Source organism: Mycteria americana, chromosome 1 (assembly GCF_035582795.1).
Source record: "Mycteria americana isolate JAX WOST 10 ecotype Jacksonville Zoo and Gardens chromosome 1, USCA_MyAme_1.0, whole genome shotgun sequence".
In the NCBI taxonomy this organism is placed as follows: Eukaryota; Metazoa; Chordata; class Aves; order Ciconiiformes; family Ciconiidae; genus Mycteria; species Mycteria americana.
In genome coordinates, this window is record NC_134365.1 from 158,844,848 (window position 1) to 158,863,232 (window position 18,385).

The 18,385-nt window shown below is 38.0% G+C and overlaps 1 protein-coding gene across 1 annotated transcript in view; it reads left to right on the forward strand.

Annotated features, from left to right (window-relative positions):
* The window catches only part of NALF1 (NALCN channel auxiliary factor 1), a 486,165-nt gene extending 469,005 nt beyond the window's left edge, over window positions 1-17,160 (forward strand). The window contains exons 2-3 of the mRNA XM_075491947.1: window positions 5,331-5,502; window positions 16,865-17,160. Of these exons, the coding sequence (XP_075348062.1) occupies window positions 5,331-5,502; window positions 16,865-17,160 (468 nt within the window). The remainder of the gene's footprint in view (window positions 1-5,330; window positions 5,503-16,864) is intronic.
* The last annotated feature ends 1,225 nt before the right edge of the window (window positions 17,161-18,385 follow it).

Genomic DNA, 18,385 nt, shown 5'->3' on the forward strand with positions numbered 1-18,385 from the left:
TAAAAATGATGTTTTTGTCTTCTGAAGTTCTGATTTTGTGTGAAAATCACTACATTTCTTCTTGTTTCTTCAAAAACTATTGATAGTTGTGTGTTCTTATATTTTCTCTATAATTTATACATCTTTCCCAATCTTAGAACTCAGTTTAGTTTAGTTCATGTTGGGAGTTAGTTTTGGTTTTGTTTTCTTTAATTGAGGAAATAGTAAAGTGAAAGCTACCTATTGCTGTCACAGCCCTTTTTTTTGCTTTCCTTGAAATGTAATCCAAGACATTTGTCTTATCGACTTGAATCTTGAGAAAGTGCATGCTTTGAAGGAGCAATAATTTTGCTCTAGAAAACTTTACTTAATCGAAAATCTGGAGGATTTTCCCTGCCTCTGGCTATTTAACACATGGTCTTCTCCTCACATCCACCTTCCGTCTTTTCTCTGTCTTCAGAGAAAACCCAATATAAGTGCAGAAAGCAGAATGAAAGAAGCAGCCAGAATACAGTGTCATAATATCACTTAGAACCAGAGTGAATGAATACCATCCTGAAATAGAAAACAGAAAATATATGGGAGATAAGGGAAAACAGTGCATAAAAATGCACTTTCTGAATTTTTCATTGGCTCCTACTTTTTATAAATTTTCCTGTTCAGAACAACTCATATCAGCCATCATTTGCAATACAGCTTTTTTAAGCTTTAGACTTTAGAAAAGAGGGATGGGTCTTGGAAGCCTAGTAGCGAGGCACTGCTCACTTGTGAACATTTTCCTGGACTTTATGAGGCAGATTGACCTTGCCCCATACAACCACACAGACACAAAACCTGTTGATGCCTAGATGTGACCTTTTTTGCATGATAAGCAGTAGCTAACAGGTTGGTTACAAGAGGTGCTATCAATCTAGATGTTGGGGTGTTTGGGTTTGGGGTTTTTTTTGACTTATTTCGATTTGGAGCAATAACATCTGCTTAAGAAGGAAGGCTGTATTTTGGCAGAGATTATGCCAACGTGGGAAGACAAAGATAGTATTGTACCAGTGTCCTCAAACAAGATCTTCTATAACTTTTGTCAGTGACCCATAATTTGCTGAAGCCACTTTGAAGACTTCCCATACATGCAGTTAATCTACACTGTAGAGAAATATTCCAGAAATGAGTTATTTATCTGTCTCATTATGCCATAGTTTATGTGAGAAAGAAAGAATATTCTGTTAATGCTTGAGAGGAGGATATATTGTTTGCTAGGTTGCTAGGTTGCAAGGATGAAGTATTGATGTGGAAAAAAATGGCAGGAATATTTTATATTTTAATAAAAAATATCCTTTCTTCAGTTTTTTAAAAGAAAGTGCGGGATTCTTGCCTTTATTTTTCACAGATACCTAGGGATCAATCCAGTTCAGCAACTGGTATCATACAATTCAGAACAGATGTGAAATGAGAGGGGGAAAAAAAAAGCCAGGAAGAAGCAAAGTTTAATTACAGGAAGAGCAGAAAGAAAGGAAAAGAAAACTGTGCTCAAAATGGTCATATACAATACATTTTGTATTTCAATAAGATAAAAAATAATTGCACCATTTACAAGACATGAAAAGCTTAACATATGTAACATAACATATTTTCTCCATTCAGATGAGTGATACTCATTTTCAATTGACACACTGAAAATTACATAGAAAAATACTAATAGAATGTAACTAATACTTTAAAATGTTCTATATGCAATATTTTTTAAGAGGAGCATTTATTGTGATTATAAATCTTTGGTTTTAGCCATTGATGTCCTTTAAAATATCGTCTTATCAAAGCATAGTTTACATAGTGCATACCATACTCAAAATGCAAGCCAATATGTATTTTCATTGGTAGTTTCAGGCCTTGTTATACAGTGCATGTTTTAAAACTCTGGAAATCAGCATTTGGAATTTCCTAGGAGATAGAGCAGAATTCTCAACTAACCAAGACCTGTATTTTGCAGGGTATAAGAAGGAACATGGGCTGATCAAAGGCCATAATATCTGCTTTGCTCTTAGGAAAATTTCAAGAAATTTCAATACATTTCAGTTGCAAATCGCAGGCTTTAATATTTAAGCTAAAGAAGTCACTTTTCACTATCATTGAAACAAAGAAAAGACTTTGGACTGCTCTGAATCAACTTACTCAGTTGGGTCAGCTGTGGAACTCATGCAATGGCTGCTGGGCAGTGAGTGGTATGCACCAATATGAGATCAGTTCTTAGGCTTCTGTACTCCTTCTTGGTAGCACATCCTTAGGCACAAAAGAAAGATTTCTCTATAAAACCTTCGGTGCCTAGAAAGTCTAAAATGTCCAAGAAGGGCAGGAGAGGTTATTTGGGGTCTTTGTTGGGAAAGCGGGCACTTAAATCATGTCTGTACTATTAAGAGTGAAGAGGGACTACTCTTTGGTCTACCAGCTGGCCCAGCACAGTTCGTGCGCAGACATCTACACTTTTTCCTTTTTCTCCAAAGAACAGCATGGTCATATCAAAACTGCTTACTGGGTGTGGTGCTTGGAATACATCTTTTCCCAGACAATGGCTAGGCACTGTCTGGAAATTTATGAGTTACACAGGCCAAGCTGTGGAGGCAGTGGGCTAACAGCTAGACATTATGGGTGAGCCTTCTCTAGTGCTCAAATCTGGCTTTGACCTTTTTTTTCTCCTTATCCAGGTATGACTTTAAATTCCACCTCAGCTGCACTATAAGTACTCAAGTGTTAAATTGTTGCTTTTCCATGATACTCACTTCTCCAACTACTCAGACTCTTTCATGCCAGTTCTCAGGCCTGAAAAAGACCCAGAAAAATGGAGGATCTTTGTGGGAAGGGCTGAAGACCAGCATTTCATATCTTCTAGGCTAGTTTTCAGGACGCCCTGAGGGTTTCACTTCTTGGACATCTTGCAGTGTTCTGCAGACGTATCTTGTCCCACAAACCTGAAGTTTCTTTTGAAGAAACCAGAGCATGGGGGTAGGAAGGCTCATAAGTATCAGCATCTCACCCCGAAGTGGGATATGACCTAAGTTCATATCCAAACAGAACTCTGAAAATCTTAGTTTCCATGAAGCCTCACTGGCCAAAACAGCAAAATGGGACCAGTGTATTAAAAATCTTAATACAGACTGCAGACAAGGTTGAAAGGCGCTACGATAAAAAGGATACAGAGTGAGAGACACTTATCTGAGAAATAGATCTCAGGAACAGGTATACTCATGCATTCTTTAAAAATACGGATAAGAATTCAAATGTTATTTTGAGCCAAAGCTGAGGACTTGTGAATCAGAGCAGGAAGATGATGTGTACAAACTGAGACTGGATGCATAAAAATGTTCACAGAAGCCTATGATTGCATTATTTACTTCTGCTCTTGAATAAACGTTTATTTCCTGTCTTGCTTAAGTAGACACATGGGTTTGCTTGCTTTTCTTGTTACCATGTATGGTGTGCTGTTCAGTACACTCCCTATAAACTGATGTAAATTTTCAAATGTGGTTCATAAACCAACTTACTACTCTTAGATCTCTTCTATGAAAAGAAAATGTGGATTCATACTGAACGGATCTACAGTGTTAGTGATCAGGAAGGAACATCTGTGAGTATTTATCTGTTATCAGAGCCAGTGTTCCTGTCTCCAACCAATAGACTATGCTTACTGACTAATTAAAAATAGAAAAACAATTACTTCATTTCTTTTATTGTTGCAAGTGTCAATATAGCAACTGAAGTATTAAAGATGTGGTAGGGGATATAGACGACACTGGGAAAACCACTTGCTGTTTAGAAGTTTATTTAAGAGCAAAAAGTACACACATCGCCTAGTCTTCCTTCTCATTAATCATTTACTGTGGATAAGAAACCTTTGTAAGCAATTAAAATTGAATTTGTAATGAAAAAAGTCATGTTCTACAGAATGCAGTAGGCAAAAGCTACTATAAGGAGATAATCAGAAACCATAGATTAGTAATAAAGGCTTCACTTTATCACCTAGCAACCTTATCCATACCTGCCACCATTGCAAACAAGCTAAGATAAAAGTTTTGTGATTCTGGGACTAATATGTTGAAATTAATTATACAACTTAAGCTGGTACTGACACTAATAAAAATTATAACTGATGAGATGAAACATACTGAAATCAAACCAAACTCTCAGACAGATTGCTCTTTTCAGGTGTCAGTTTATGAATTTTCAGTGCTTAAAAATTTAATCTGTTTCCTTTTTTGTTGAAAACAGGTCTAGGAAGAAGGAAAATAATCAGCTGACTATTGTTTTTCAGCCTGTGATAAAGGAAAGGTAGTTACTGAGCTTTTCAGATATTCTGAATGAATACAAAAAGGAAATTTTCATTATATAAGAACCGAGATAGCAAGTGTCTAGCCAGTAAATAATGTACTTCAAAACAGATAAGTGGAAAATAAAATGGGAAACAAGCAAACCTCTCTGTACTCAGTCATACAGGTTTTTCATCACCTTCATAGCCTGGTGTCCAATCTTTTTTTGTATGATCGCATGTGAAACTTTTCTGTATCCAAAAGGCTAGTTTAATTCTGATGACAAAGATCATTGCTCAGAAGAGAATAGGCAAAAGAAACTAAAATCAACATGTTTATTTTGCTTCTCTGTTTAAATAATGATAAAGATAACTGATAATTGTAATAATCACAGGTCCTGCAGCCACGGCTACACAGCATCAGATGACAGCATCTTTAATGTGTTCCTTTGAGCTCCCAAATGCAGACATTGGTCCTCACGGTTGCACATTTGTCCCCAAGTCTACAGCTGTTGGCATTCAGGAACCCTAATGTGCGTTTTAATGCTGTGGACTGGATAAGGTTTTATTTGAAGGGAAGCAGCACCATCTATTGTGACCTGATAGCTTAGCTCCAGATGATATAAACAGAGCCGGCCTAAGCCCAGTTTTAAACTCTTTCTTGCACTTACTTTCATACTTTTTTCCCAAACCAGCTTCAAATGAGGTTAGGATCTCAGTTTGTATATGATAAGGTACAGGAACAGGGGTGTGTGGCTTGTGTGCATGTGTCTGATAAAAAGGCGCATCTAAGAGACGTACCTGTTTACAAACTAAGATAGAATAATAGCAACAGCCTAGTCCTGACTAGCTGTTGCTTTTAAGTGACTTGACTGGAGTTTTCATTTCTGAAGTGGGAGGATAGTCAAACGTGAAGAGTATGTTTTACCCAGGTGATATTCTCTCAAAATTTGCTTTCAGAAACAGCGTTAATATAGGTGTGTAGTACAGTATGTTCTTCTAATAATGACAGTGCTATTGTCATCCATCTATACTTCTGGTTCTTCTCTTTTTCCAGACTGTCTACAAAGCCTGGCTCTGTTCCCAGTATTTTGAAGTCACACAGTTTCACTGCAGCAACAGAATTCCTTGCAAGCAATACTGTTTGGAGGTTCAGACGAGGTGTCCCTTTATATTACCAGACAATGATGATGTCATCTATGGAGGACTATCAAGTTTCATCTGTACAGGTATAGTATAGAAAAGCTAATTTCGCTTGTTTTCATAAGTCTAAATGTGAAGGAGAGTGTGGATAATGTTTCTTCCATTAGCTCTAACTATGAGATCCTGAAGGTATTCCTCATCACAAAGATTTCTCTGAGCTGCTAGTATTTGAGCCCAGATTTAGTAATGCACATTTACACTACAGCTTGCCACAGTCATTGACTTACAAAACAAAATTACTGGAAGAAATTTGTTCTGGTTATTTTTCACGCTTAATATTTTGGTGGAGGATTTTTGTTGCTCCCTGTCATACAGTACTCAGAGAAAAGAGGCTCTGTGTCATCCAATATTCAGAAAAAAAGAGAAAGATGAGTCCAGTTTTTAATATATTCACCTTCGCCTGCATTCTTATGTCAGATAAACAAAAAATTTGAGACATAGCATTCAAAACTGTGCAGCAGCTCTTGGAAGGTAAATGTCTAAGGAAAGGTCTTTCATTAGGGAAGAATTTTAAGAATCAGTTGTTCACCTGTGAAGAACTGATCTTTTGGTCTCTTCTTGAGTCTTGTTACATTCTGTGAGTATTTTAATTTTAAAAGGTATTGCTAACATAAGTATATGCATTGATTGATAAAATGGTTTGGTTCCTTTTACATTCCATTCTGCTTCAAACACTGTCCCAGAATGATTCAACCAGAGAGGACATGGTAGGCAAGAAATACCTTTAGTACATCTAGGTACCTCAGATACTTTTTTCAGGACTGTCTGGAAGCCATCCACACAAAATTTCAGCTTATATCAATGTTATCTGCAGATTTCTGGTGCCTAGAGTATCATCTGAGAATCTTGAAGATATTTAGGCAACTTATTCCCACTAAATCAGTAAAAAGGCATTTCAACACCCAGATCGTTTGACAGCCTGGTCAAAATATCTGAAACTAGACAGCCTCCACCTTAAATTAGGGCTGCACTGGAAAGTGCGGTATAGTACTAAATGAGTTGCCCAAGGTAAGCTACTTAAAAACAGAGTAAAATATAAAATCCCATAAATGCTCTATACCATTTCAGAGGCAGGCATAACATTTGTGGAAATTCACTTTGCCTTATACCCTGTGTTTGGACTTAGGGGGATTCTGATAGCAAGATATTTACTGTATTTCTTCTTGAAGATTAATCCTATTGCACACAATCGAGCCATATCCATCCATATGTAAAAGACAATATAATGAAATGTAAACTGAGTTACAATTTGGTAGTCATCAATAAGGTAATGGTGCTTAGCACTTCAGTTCAATGCATCTCGTAAATATTAATAGCCTTCCAATATGCATACACAGTAAGCAAATGAGCATTATTTTCCAGTTTAAGGTAGGACAGTAAAAGCTGAAGCGAGGACTTAGGACATTTTTATTTACAACATGTCTACAATATATATGTGTGTGTATGTGCATGTATATACACGTGTGCACACTTACACACATACACAATGGCAAAGAACAAACAAACAATAAACAAAACCATCTTAGTAATTATTTCTGAAAAATCTCTTAGGAAATACATATCCACCTTTTCATTTTCCTAGTATATCTCCAAGTCCAAATTCATTCCTAAAACGCACAAAATAGATGACTTTGCAAAGATTACTGCCAGTCGATAACTGAGTTTGGCATGAAAAGCAGATTTAGGGGAGGATTAAACTCATTATATTGCAGGTATTAGTAGTGTGGGTATCTACACATAAACTCTGTGACTAAGCTCTCACCAGAGTCACTGAAGATCTGGTGTAGTCAGTAGAGCTGAGAGCTATTTAATTCAGCCTAAGTAGGCATCTGCACCCGATGAGCTGACTAGCTCTCTATGCCTCGCTAACGGTGGGGGCTGCACTCTATTTGCTGTAGCTGCTGTTAGTCATCAAGGTCTTATTGCAGACACTTAAAATCAGAGTGACCTGAATCTCATCTCAGCAGTCCACTAACTAATATTTGGTTGAACATTTGGTCCTCTTGAGTCAAGACCCTCAGCAGAGCAGAGCTTGTATTCACGGACCCATAGGAGTTAGCATGCTGACACTAGGCAGTTGTGTGCAAGACAAGATGCTGAGGAGAGGTACAAGGCTGCAATTCAAACTTTGTCTGGAATATAGGCCCATTGTCACCCTGTTATTAATCAGCAGCTCACTGTAAGAGCATTTCCTGCCACTAAACAACAAGAAATTAGACTAATACCTGCTGTGGGACTAAAGGCTTACGCTTCTCTGCAGCTTAGTGAAAACAGAATTATTTCATGCAAAGCACAGTGAGTTCAACAGCAGACAAAATACTCTACCTCAGCATAGCTTATGGCTTGACAGTTAACTTGAACTTTTGCAGAAAAGCAACTGAAAGCAGGTCACCCATGTCTTGAGGGCCCTCTTCTCCTGCTGCACTTTCTGTGAGCTCCTGTCTGGCAGACATGTTCTGGGATTTCTAGTTACTGATCCTGCTCTTCCTGGGGTGGATGAAATTCATTGGCAAAACCCAAAAGAGTCAGGTCAAAGGTATTTCTATTTGATATTTAGGTGTTATAGCTGATTGTCTGTGTCTCCATTCGACCTAGGTTCACTGTGAAGCTGGTCACCATTGAGCTCTGCTACAGGAAACACAGCAGGAGCAAACTTCATGTTCAGGGATTCCTCATGAACGGCATTTTGCCACAGCCCGTCACTCATTTAAATTAGGCTTTAATATCTCTGCTGCTCCTGTCTCTGATGGTATCCCATGCAGAGAAATGCTACAGGTCCTTTTTTGAAAATTTGAATTACATTTTCAGAGAAATCCAGCAGGAACTGAATTGGGTTATGTCAGTATGATGTTTTTTCTCCCATTAAACTAATGAAAGACTAGCTGGCTAGCTAAGGAACACTGTTAATTATAAAATAATGTCTGGAGAAAAAAAAGGAGCCGCTCTGCTTATAGGATGATTTATCTCTGAGAAACATCAAGAATTTGTGAATTCTGATTTTCTTTAATAACGTTTTAGAAGCAATAGTTTTATAATACGGTCTTCCCTTCCTCCTCTCCATGGTAACAGACTATTTCCTCTAAGGTCCAGTAGAGATTTAGGTTAACGGAAAGACAGGATTGATTTCTATAAAACATTTCAATACACCGTGGAAGGCAAGTAACAGGAAAAGGTGTACCGGCGATAGCTGTTTTTATTTGACGTGGACTACAGCACAGAGCACAGGATGTACGTACAAACGTTACGTGCAGCTAGGTAAGAGGCTGGGGTGGCTTCATGTCACCAGCAGCGCTGGGAGCTGCGGCGGCGGTACCCAGCTGCCGCCTCCGCCCTCCACCGCTGTCCCGCCACAGCCGTGAGCCGGGGCGCGGGGGCATCTGCTGGAAGCGGGGGCACAGCAGCACCGGCGCACAGGGACCCGCGGACTTCTGGTTTTTCTTTCACGGCGGGATTTTCTGAGGTTGGAGGTTGTAAAAAAAAAAGTACTGGAGGCTGTAAAAAGAAATAATAACAAAGGTTTCATCCTTCCTTGGGAGGTCCATGTGATGAGAAAACAGCATAGGACTGGCTATTTTTTCCCCGAAAAATTTTGCAGTCATTGTTATCTTAGAATTCCTAAATAGGTATTTTTTAAAATGCTTTAAAAAAGTAAATATGGCTATATGTAGAGTTATTATAGGGGGCAGGCTGGAGCCATAATTGTGGCTAAGAATCACACACGGTGGTGATGTGCTCTCTCTCTTCCAGTCCTTTGATACCATCAAATTAAAAAAAAAAAAAAAAAAGTTGTAGTTTATAATATGGATTAATAATGACTTCTTGGAAATTCCTGAAGGACTGGTATAATGAATAAGAAGTATTCTAGCCTGAGAATCTCTTACTTGATTACCTCCAATGAAAGCAGATAGTAGGAAAAGGAGAGGGGATGCCACCGTAGTTGCGTATCACTGGAACTTGTCTTTTGTAGGGATGCATGTGAGGATGTCAGACAACTGCAGTGCAAAAGAAAGTACTTGGGAGATTAATCAAAACAATCCGAATCACAGTGCGGTTCTGATTATGGAAACATGTGGTTAGCTAGAAAGAAGTTTGTGTTCCCCTCTCCCCCCTTTCTTCTAGGAAATGGAAGGAAAGAAGTCACTCTTTCCATCAGGCGCTGTTCTGGAACATACTGTTTTTCATAGTCATTAAAATTGAATGGTTGCTTTCAGTTTAGACCTTTTGAGTTTATATCCATATGATTAAAGTTTCCAGTGGTTTCATCTAATGTTTCTTTCTGCATCTCAGATGTCTAGAATTGCCCATGCAAAACAGAATCTTATTTAAGGGAGATAATACTAGTGTTTAGGCATACATACACACAGACAGCAGATTACAATGAATGAGACCCATGCAAAATTCCAGGTCAAGATTTTTAATTGTGACTCCTATAGAAACAGTGTGCATAGCAGTGGGACTGTTTTCTTTCATAGATGTAGTCATCTTTTCCTTTTTTTTCCCCAGTGTGAACAGAAGATGTGGAAGATTTCTTTCACACATGTTCTTTGAGTGTGAAAAGAGAGCTGAAAGATGTATGACTCTACGTTACAGAGCGCAGGGAATAGGCTGGTAATACCTCATAACTCCTGCTTTTCCCATGCCTTCCAAAGTAATGTGGTCCAGCGGCTGGCCTGGGGACTGGTCCAGCCTAAGAACTGCTTCTGTTTGGCTTGCTGCCATCTCCCAACAGAGACAGAGAGAGGATGCAGAGGCCATAAATGTTTTCTTCACAGCCAAAACTGTCCATTCAGGTCTTCAGTTTGCTCAACCCAGAAACCATGAGAGCTTAGTTTCCACCAAATGAGCAGCAGAGATTCCCAAAGACAGGAGAGAAGAGATTACCTCTGCTCTGCACACACGGCCCTTCCCTGAGCAGCCAGGATATGTCATCAACACCAACACTGCAGTTGCATCCGCATTAGCAATCTAGTTCAGGAGTGTACTTTTGAAGGAAATCTCCTGTTCATACTCCTTGCTGTTTGACTTGCGCTGGTGAGAGTTCTTTGAAGATACAAACTGGGTTCCTTTGTATTAAACAAAACTAGGGGATGTGCTACAGGGCCATATCTAGCACATCGCAAACACTAATGCACCTTTGTTCTACAAAATCAGACTAGACCTAGAGTGAGGTAAAAACCCCTCAAATGCATTGAGGGTTGATGTGAGATACTCAGGACCAGCCGTTTCATTATACAAATCTCCTTTTGCTCAAAACTATTTGTTAATACAAACATAGCCTATTCTGACTGCTGGGAGAACAGTCCCAAAACTGCTATCCATGTGCCAAGTCTGGACCACTTTAGAGTGCAGAGTTAGGGCTACCCGTGTTGCTAAGGGCTTTCTTTGTACTGATCAAGTCTTATGGTCTCTTTGTGCCTTGTGGCATAGCAGGGCCAGTATCAGGCAGGAAATCCCAGCCACATGCTCACACTCTACTTGTACAATAGTTGTCATGGAATTTAATGGAGCACTTGAGTTCCTTTGTGAAGGAAAGGAAGGGAATGTAGTGAGCAGCAATAAGGCAGAGGTGTGTTGCACTAGCTTCTTCCAAACCCAGCGTGGTACTCTGCTATTTCCTAACAGCAGTGTCATCACAATGAGTCTACTGCCACCAAGAGGAGAATCAAATTTTTCTACTCTCCTGTGCTGAACAGACTTCTGATACTTTTCAGTGTAGAAGGAGAAAGTAAGGGGAGAGAAGAGATGAGAGGACAGGTGATTCAGGTGTTTTGAATCACTTATATCTTTCCATTCGGTTCATATTAATTTAGGCTCCTAATTTCATGTGTTCCAACTAACATCTCAGTTGCTTGGAATGCATGGTGTGAATAGTCTCCCATACATCAATTTGTCACTAAATATCACTAACATATGCTTATATGATCCATGCAAAGTAGCACTTCCTCAGAAACTCCTCCTGCTTTAGAGTAAAGAAGAGTATTCACCAGAAAGGAAACTGTCAGTCATGCTTCATAGCACACACTAATGTTTGTAAGGACATAGTGAGAATTATTACAGAGAATTTTCACCAATCTGTAGAAAGGGTTTGTTGACTAACAAAGCTCAACAAAGGTATTGGGAACAATTCTTTTAACTGCAGCTTCTTCTCAAGGGGCAGATGTGTGTCTGGGTTTCACCAGCAGGTTTAGCTATAGAGTCTGTTTCAAAACAGATGCCCTGATTTCAGTGCAATTTGAAAAGCAATTTCCTTGAGAAAATGTGATATATAGAATGCATCACAATCTATCTTTTCTTTGTAGAACAATTCAAGAAGAGAAGATCTCTGAATTCAATCTGCTTTATGTTGTTCTTGGCAAACTCCAAAATATATATATATACTTGATCCAAATTCTTACTCTAAAAATAACTCATAATAATGTGTCATTTGCCTCCTGCCTACACCTCTTAGTAGGTCCTAAAATATCAAAATATTAAGCTAACACAGACAGCAGGACAAATCCCTTTTATGTTTGACAAGCGTGGTCTAAATCGTTACTAGTTATGGCTCTGCTTACAAGAAAAATTTGACATGGTTTTGCAGCAGAATCTGTCAACTAAATAGCTCATCTTTTTGAGTCCAGTGGTCTTCTAGTCTTGAATATTAGGGCTTTCCCAAGAATGAGGTCCCATATTATAGTAGGTTTATTAGCTGCAAACATTCTTCTCCTATAACAAAACCTCAGGCAATTAACCTATTGATATCGCTGAACTTTCTCTGGCAATACAGTACTTAGATATGTATGACTCTTTCCTATCATATCAAAGTAGCAAATCCTTTTGATCAAAAATTGTACATAATAGAAGCAAAACTAGAGGGGGATGGGGAAAACCAAATACTTGCTAGAAGCAAGTTATTTCACCCTTATCCTGTATTTCAACATAGCAGAGCTAAAAAGGTTCATTGTATAGCCTTGAGAGTCTCCTATTTGCTTATTTTTCTGACTTGCAGCAGCTCAGTCAGTTTTAGAGGGATAACACTGATTTACACTGGCAGGAGGAAATTGGTACCGTACATATTTTAGGGAAAAAAATTCCATGCATGAATCCATGGTGAAGAAACATGATGAATTTTTCTTGAATGTAGACACAAACACACAGAAAAATGTTCCAGAGGCAACTATTTGAAATAGTCACCAACATATAGTGATAAAACAAAATTAAAACACAGCAACGCAGACCTCATCGAACAACAGGAATGGCATCTGAAATGGAAATTAGCCTTTTCAAAAGAGCTGAAGAGCCATATTCACCAGTTTAAGAATAATCTGTTTGACTAAGGAGTATTTTATTTATCATTAAGCCTTCTTCTACATTTCATTTTAATACTTTTTATAATGTGAAGGGTATAAAATACATGTGTAAACAGAAGCATCATAATGTGTCACAGACACAGCAATTTAGAAATTGAGAGGACCATCTGGATAAGATCAAAGAGAGCTGGCTTCCAGATCAGATGTAAGCAAGCAGTGAAATCTAGTCATATAATATATAATGTGTTCTCTTGCCTTCTGTAGTTGGAAAATGTTAATATTGAAATCTCAGAAATAAGTCCTCAGAAAGAGAAATGTCATGCAGAGTGTTGGCATTCACTGGTACAATGATGTCACTGCTGGATGGATGACTCTTGGCATACATTATTTACTTTGTGCTTCACAATAAAATGGAACATTCAATACTGCTGGTATACTACATCCACTTATCTGGTTTCTTCTTCTAGTTCATGGTCTTTTCTTCAAGCACAAGAAGCTTGGTATGCCTCTCAAAATAATCAGAAATCTATGTTAAAAAGGACCACAGTTTAGATTTATACAGAAAGAAAATGAGTAAAAAACATAACATACCAAAAGATCTGTTTTATTTCTGTAGCTTTCCAAAATACTTATCCAACGATGACAACAAATATATCATCCAGACCAGTTTCTTTTGATGGTGACTGGAAGATGCGGAATACTACGGCTCCATAGCTCTTTCTATAGCAAAGAAACCAAGAAGTGGGCCAAGCCAGACCTACTGCTACAGATACAGATCCACATACAAACATGACACATCCTGACAGTGTTGGGGTGAGATGTGGAAACACAACCACCTCTTTTACATGCTGGTTCCTGTGCAAAAGAAATGCAAGTGCTCAGGCAGAAACCATAGCATTCTTTGAGTTAGCTGGTGATCTAGCTGATCAGCAGACCATGCACCCATAGAGACAGTCTTTGTGATTTAAATTCTTGTATAAGAACACATTTGCGGTTTGCTGTTTTTCCCCCAAAGCTGTTTCTGCACAAAGTGAATACAATGCTCATGCTCACTCCTTTTTCTTTCAGTATGATTCAGCTGAGCAGGATACACGGGATTTATCTACAGTCATGTCTCCATTAACATAATCTCAGTCAAATGAGTAGCCTTAATTCTTGCATCAGCATTAGTAACACACACTCCCTACAGATATAACTGCTGTGCTGATCATCAAAATATTATCTGTGTGTGAAAAAAGTATCTGGTTACAAAAAAAAGAGATAGCTTTTACATGGCCTTCATGACCAATAGCATATCTGTCTGGAGAATGGTTTGATACCAAAAAGTATCCTGGCAAATTTTAGATCCTTGATTAAGATCAAGGTCCAAGAACCTCCATATGGACTAAGATTTCTGCTGTTGAAATATAGGTGAGTGCTGGGGAAAGTTGGGAAATGGAGATCCAGAGCTGAGAATTTTAAGTGAAAAGTGAAAAGCAAAGTAGGTTTCGAGCCAGTAACAGTTGGTAAGTTAGTATCAGAAATATAATTATTGAACATCCAAGTAATACAGAGTAATGATGTCTACAAACTGAACTATAAAGACAGAAGAGGAAGAGGGAAGCCTTGGTGGTTTGGTGGGTAATGGTATCCTTTCTATTCCTTATCCCAAACTCTGTGTCCATATAAAATATTTTCCTAAAAGAACAAAATAGGGTTTTTTCTCTATGGTTTTCCAAGGTTGATGTAGCCAGCTTTCCAGGGTTTCTGGTAAGTCATGGGTTTGCAACCCTCTGACTGAGTAGACTGATTAGATCCAAGGGGCCAAAACTGATACCCATGGCTACAAATGAGTATGTGGTGAAGCACAACTGTGAAGTTTTATCACTTCAATGCAAAAGCTCTGACTGAATTTATCTAAATGTTCTGCAGCTGTCATATGAATAGTGGTTCTGTAGTTAATTGATTATTAAATACGTAACTGCAAATTCAAAACTTAAATTCAATTGCTGAATTGAAATAAAGAGGAAATGTAATTGTGCATTAAGGAACAAGTTCAATGCAGATTTAAATGCAGAGTTGCCTTCAATTTATTTATAATTCACTAAGTGTATATGAACTATTTAAAAACCTTTTGATTGCCAACTTGTATATGTAGGCTTTGATTTCAAAGGAAGTCTGGGTTTTCCTATAACAAGAAAGGCAGGAAGTACAGTTTGAATAGTAAACAAGCCTCAATGGGATCAAAGCATTAACCATTCTCTGTGTCTCTTCAATTGCCACTAATAGTTTGAGCTACTGCAGTCAAGGAACAGATCATATAATTACCTGCTTTGGGAGGCACTTCCTGTATGTTACCGTGTTTAAAAACACACTTATGCACACAAACACCAAAAGATGGGTCACAGAAAATATGATATTAGCAATAAGATTGCTTTATTATACTTGCAATAAACGACTTTCCACAAGTTCCAAAATGCAACAGAATTTCTTAAAAAACATGAAGTACATTCAGTGATGATCTGAGAGAGAATAAATAATTTTCAAGCGTTGGTATGCATCCTTAAGTATCTGACTGCATAGGTGCGAACATGGCCTGATTTCCTGCAGAGTAAACCCTGACTTTACAGAAAATCAAACAAGCTGTTCTCAGTCCTGTATCTTTAAAAACTTGTTTGAATCCAAAAATAGATGCAACTTTACTTGGACTCATGTATATCATAGTAGACTGTTGTGTCAGCTATGTAAAAAAGTGCCAGTCTAGGTTTGATCTGCATTTTAACATACTGAGCATACCTAATGCGCTTTTTGTTTAGTTGCAGATCAATATTACAGAAGTAGGAACGGAAAAGTTCAGTGTTATCTTAAGGTGTGCTGCTTTTCTTCACAGGTTATTCACAAAATACAGGCAGTCTGGTGCCTGAACCTAAGAATGTTACGCCTAAACTTGTAGGCATTGCTTTTTGAAAGTAATATCATTGCTGTGGTACTTTAGACAAAATGTAATTCTTGTGCCAAGAAGCAAAGTTAATTTGTAAATTATAGCTTTGAAAATCTTTATCCTAATATTTCAACACAGATAGGTTTTTTAATAGTAAAACCTAGCACTACCATAGTGTAATTATTTACTGCAAAATTTATTCCAAGATCAGTTTAAATGGAGAAAAGGTGTTTGTCCATTATGTTAGACATTCTTGCATTTGACCATGAGTTAAACAGGCTAGATTAAGTTCTTTTAATTTATCAGAAAAGAAGATATGTGAGAAGTAAACAAAACACACTGGTTATGTTAGTCTCCTATATAGTAATACAGACAGCATTGACAACTTCCAAAAAGACAGTTGTGTCTTTTGGAAAAGACAGAATTCCTCTAACTGTTCAAAAATTCATAATCAGATCAGGCTCAGTAACTCAGTAAAGTTCTAAAGGCAGAAATAGCCTAGATGTATAGTCAGAAATATCAAGGGATCCAATTATTGCATGGCACGGAGAGATTGTTCTCACCTCTGGGATATGCCAAAGAGAACATCCCAGCTGGAAGAACTCATCTGAGGCAGGGTAAACAAGTAGACTCTGAACAGCTCAGTTTGGAAGCTGTTCCTCTGAAGCTGTTGGATCTGTACTGGTTTGACAATCAACATGGTCAGTATTGTCAGTATATCAATTATTTGTTATTTAAAGCTTCTCTTTTCATGGGCAGAGATATTACCGGTATGTGCTCGCAGACTGAGGAAGAATTTCAAGATCCTTTCAAATTTTGTGGAAATGTCCCATTTGATTAGTTGCAACTTCATCATTAGTTGTAACTTCCCAAAAAGGAAGAAGTCATATATTCTTATCATTCAAACATCAATAATTACTTTTTAACGCCGCTTCTTTACACAGCCACGCTCAGTGTCATGCTACTGTTGAATGATCTTTTGATGCTGCTTCCTGTTAGATGACACATATCCCTTCAACAACTCTAATTATACAAAATGCAAGCATTCTGAGGGCCTCAGGCTAACCCAAAGATGAGGATTTGATAGCTTAGACAAACTATCAACTGTTCCTTTGACCTACCAACTTCTGCCGCTCTTTCTGTGCCTGATGTTTATTTTTTCTTGTGTTTACCCTACAGGGCTCTATGAGAACTTTCCAACCAATGCAGAACCAGAATGCTGTGATGTCAGATGGGGACTATTATCAGATCATCAATCCAAAGGGACTATAAAAACAAGTGGCTCAACAATGTGTCACAGGACATCGCTCACAGTTTCATCAGCATCAAGACTGTGTAACAGCAGACTTAAACTGTGTGTTCTTGTATTAATTCTCTTACATACAGTACTTACAGTCTCAGCAGCACAGAACTCAACAGGACTGGGCTTTGGAGGCATAACAACTTTGGAAGATAATTCAACCAATGAGGAGTAAAAGAAAGGATTCATCTTATATGATAGAAACACAACAGGCCCAAATGACTACAGTCAAAAATAGCAAGGACTGAGTGCTTTACCCTTAGATCTCTTCTTGAATGACCTTTTGGGTAAAATGAAAGGAATGGGCCACTACCCAAACAACAAGGACACATGAACACAGCTTTTTATTGACTAAAAGGCTGTATGGTGACTTAAATTTCTCACACCATTTTATACACTGTGTTTTAATGTTTGGAGTTTCTTTTTTGTTTGTTTTTTGCACTTGTTAATACAGGATTTTATTTTTGGGACGGTTTCTCAAAGCTAAATTAAGTCTTTTCTCTGTCGATATATTTCTAGTCATTGTGTGTGTTCATCTGATAGTTCTGTCTTTTATGTCCTGTCAGTTTCTATTAGAGGAATGACTGCTATGATTCCATGACATAGCAAAAAAAAAAAAAAAAAAAAAAAAACCAAAAAACAACAAAAACCACAAAAAGAACAACAAAACAAAATTTAACAAAAAAAAGGAAAAAAAAAAAAAAAGCAACCACAAAAAAACCCAAACAAACCTAACTGTCCTCTTACCCATGGGAACCATTCATCTCCTTCCCCCTCCCATCTCCCGTCGCAGACAACGTACATTGCTTCTGTCTGTGTAATCACAATGAATGGGTACACAGTTCCAGTGTGCCTCTGCCACTGTTGCACAAACCAGTTGACTGAGCAAACCCAAAAGGAGCGTGAAGGGGGTTCCTTTTAGCTGAACAAACAAGTGCTCTCCTTACAAGGTGGGATCGGACAGTTAAAAAATGTAAAGAAATCTATAACAAACTGTTGCTCCAATACCCGTTTTGAAGAAGTCCAGTCCTTTCTCACTGGTCAGTTGAACAGGAGCAGCCTTTTTTAGATATGCTATGTAAAACCAGTTATGCTCAGCAAGTTGAGTGGTTGGGAAGCCTTCATATTGGAGGTGAAGGATTGGCATTCATTGTGAATTACGATTTGAGTTCTCCTGCTGTCACATAACCAGCAGCTTTCCATAAGGAATGGGAGCAAAGAGCTTCCAAAATCCAAGTCTTTTTGTCTCAACAAAATTACACTAGAAGCCTTTGAGCATCTATAATACAAAGTATCTCTTCGGTTTTGAATCCATTGTTTTTTCTAATATCTACGTGTTGTTGAAAGTTACTCTAGTTATTAAGGGTGCACAAGAATGTGTTAGCACAGATAAAGAAACT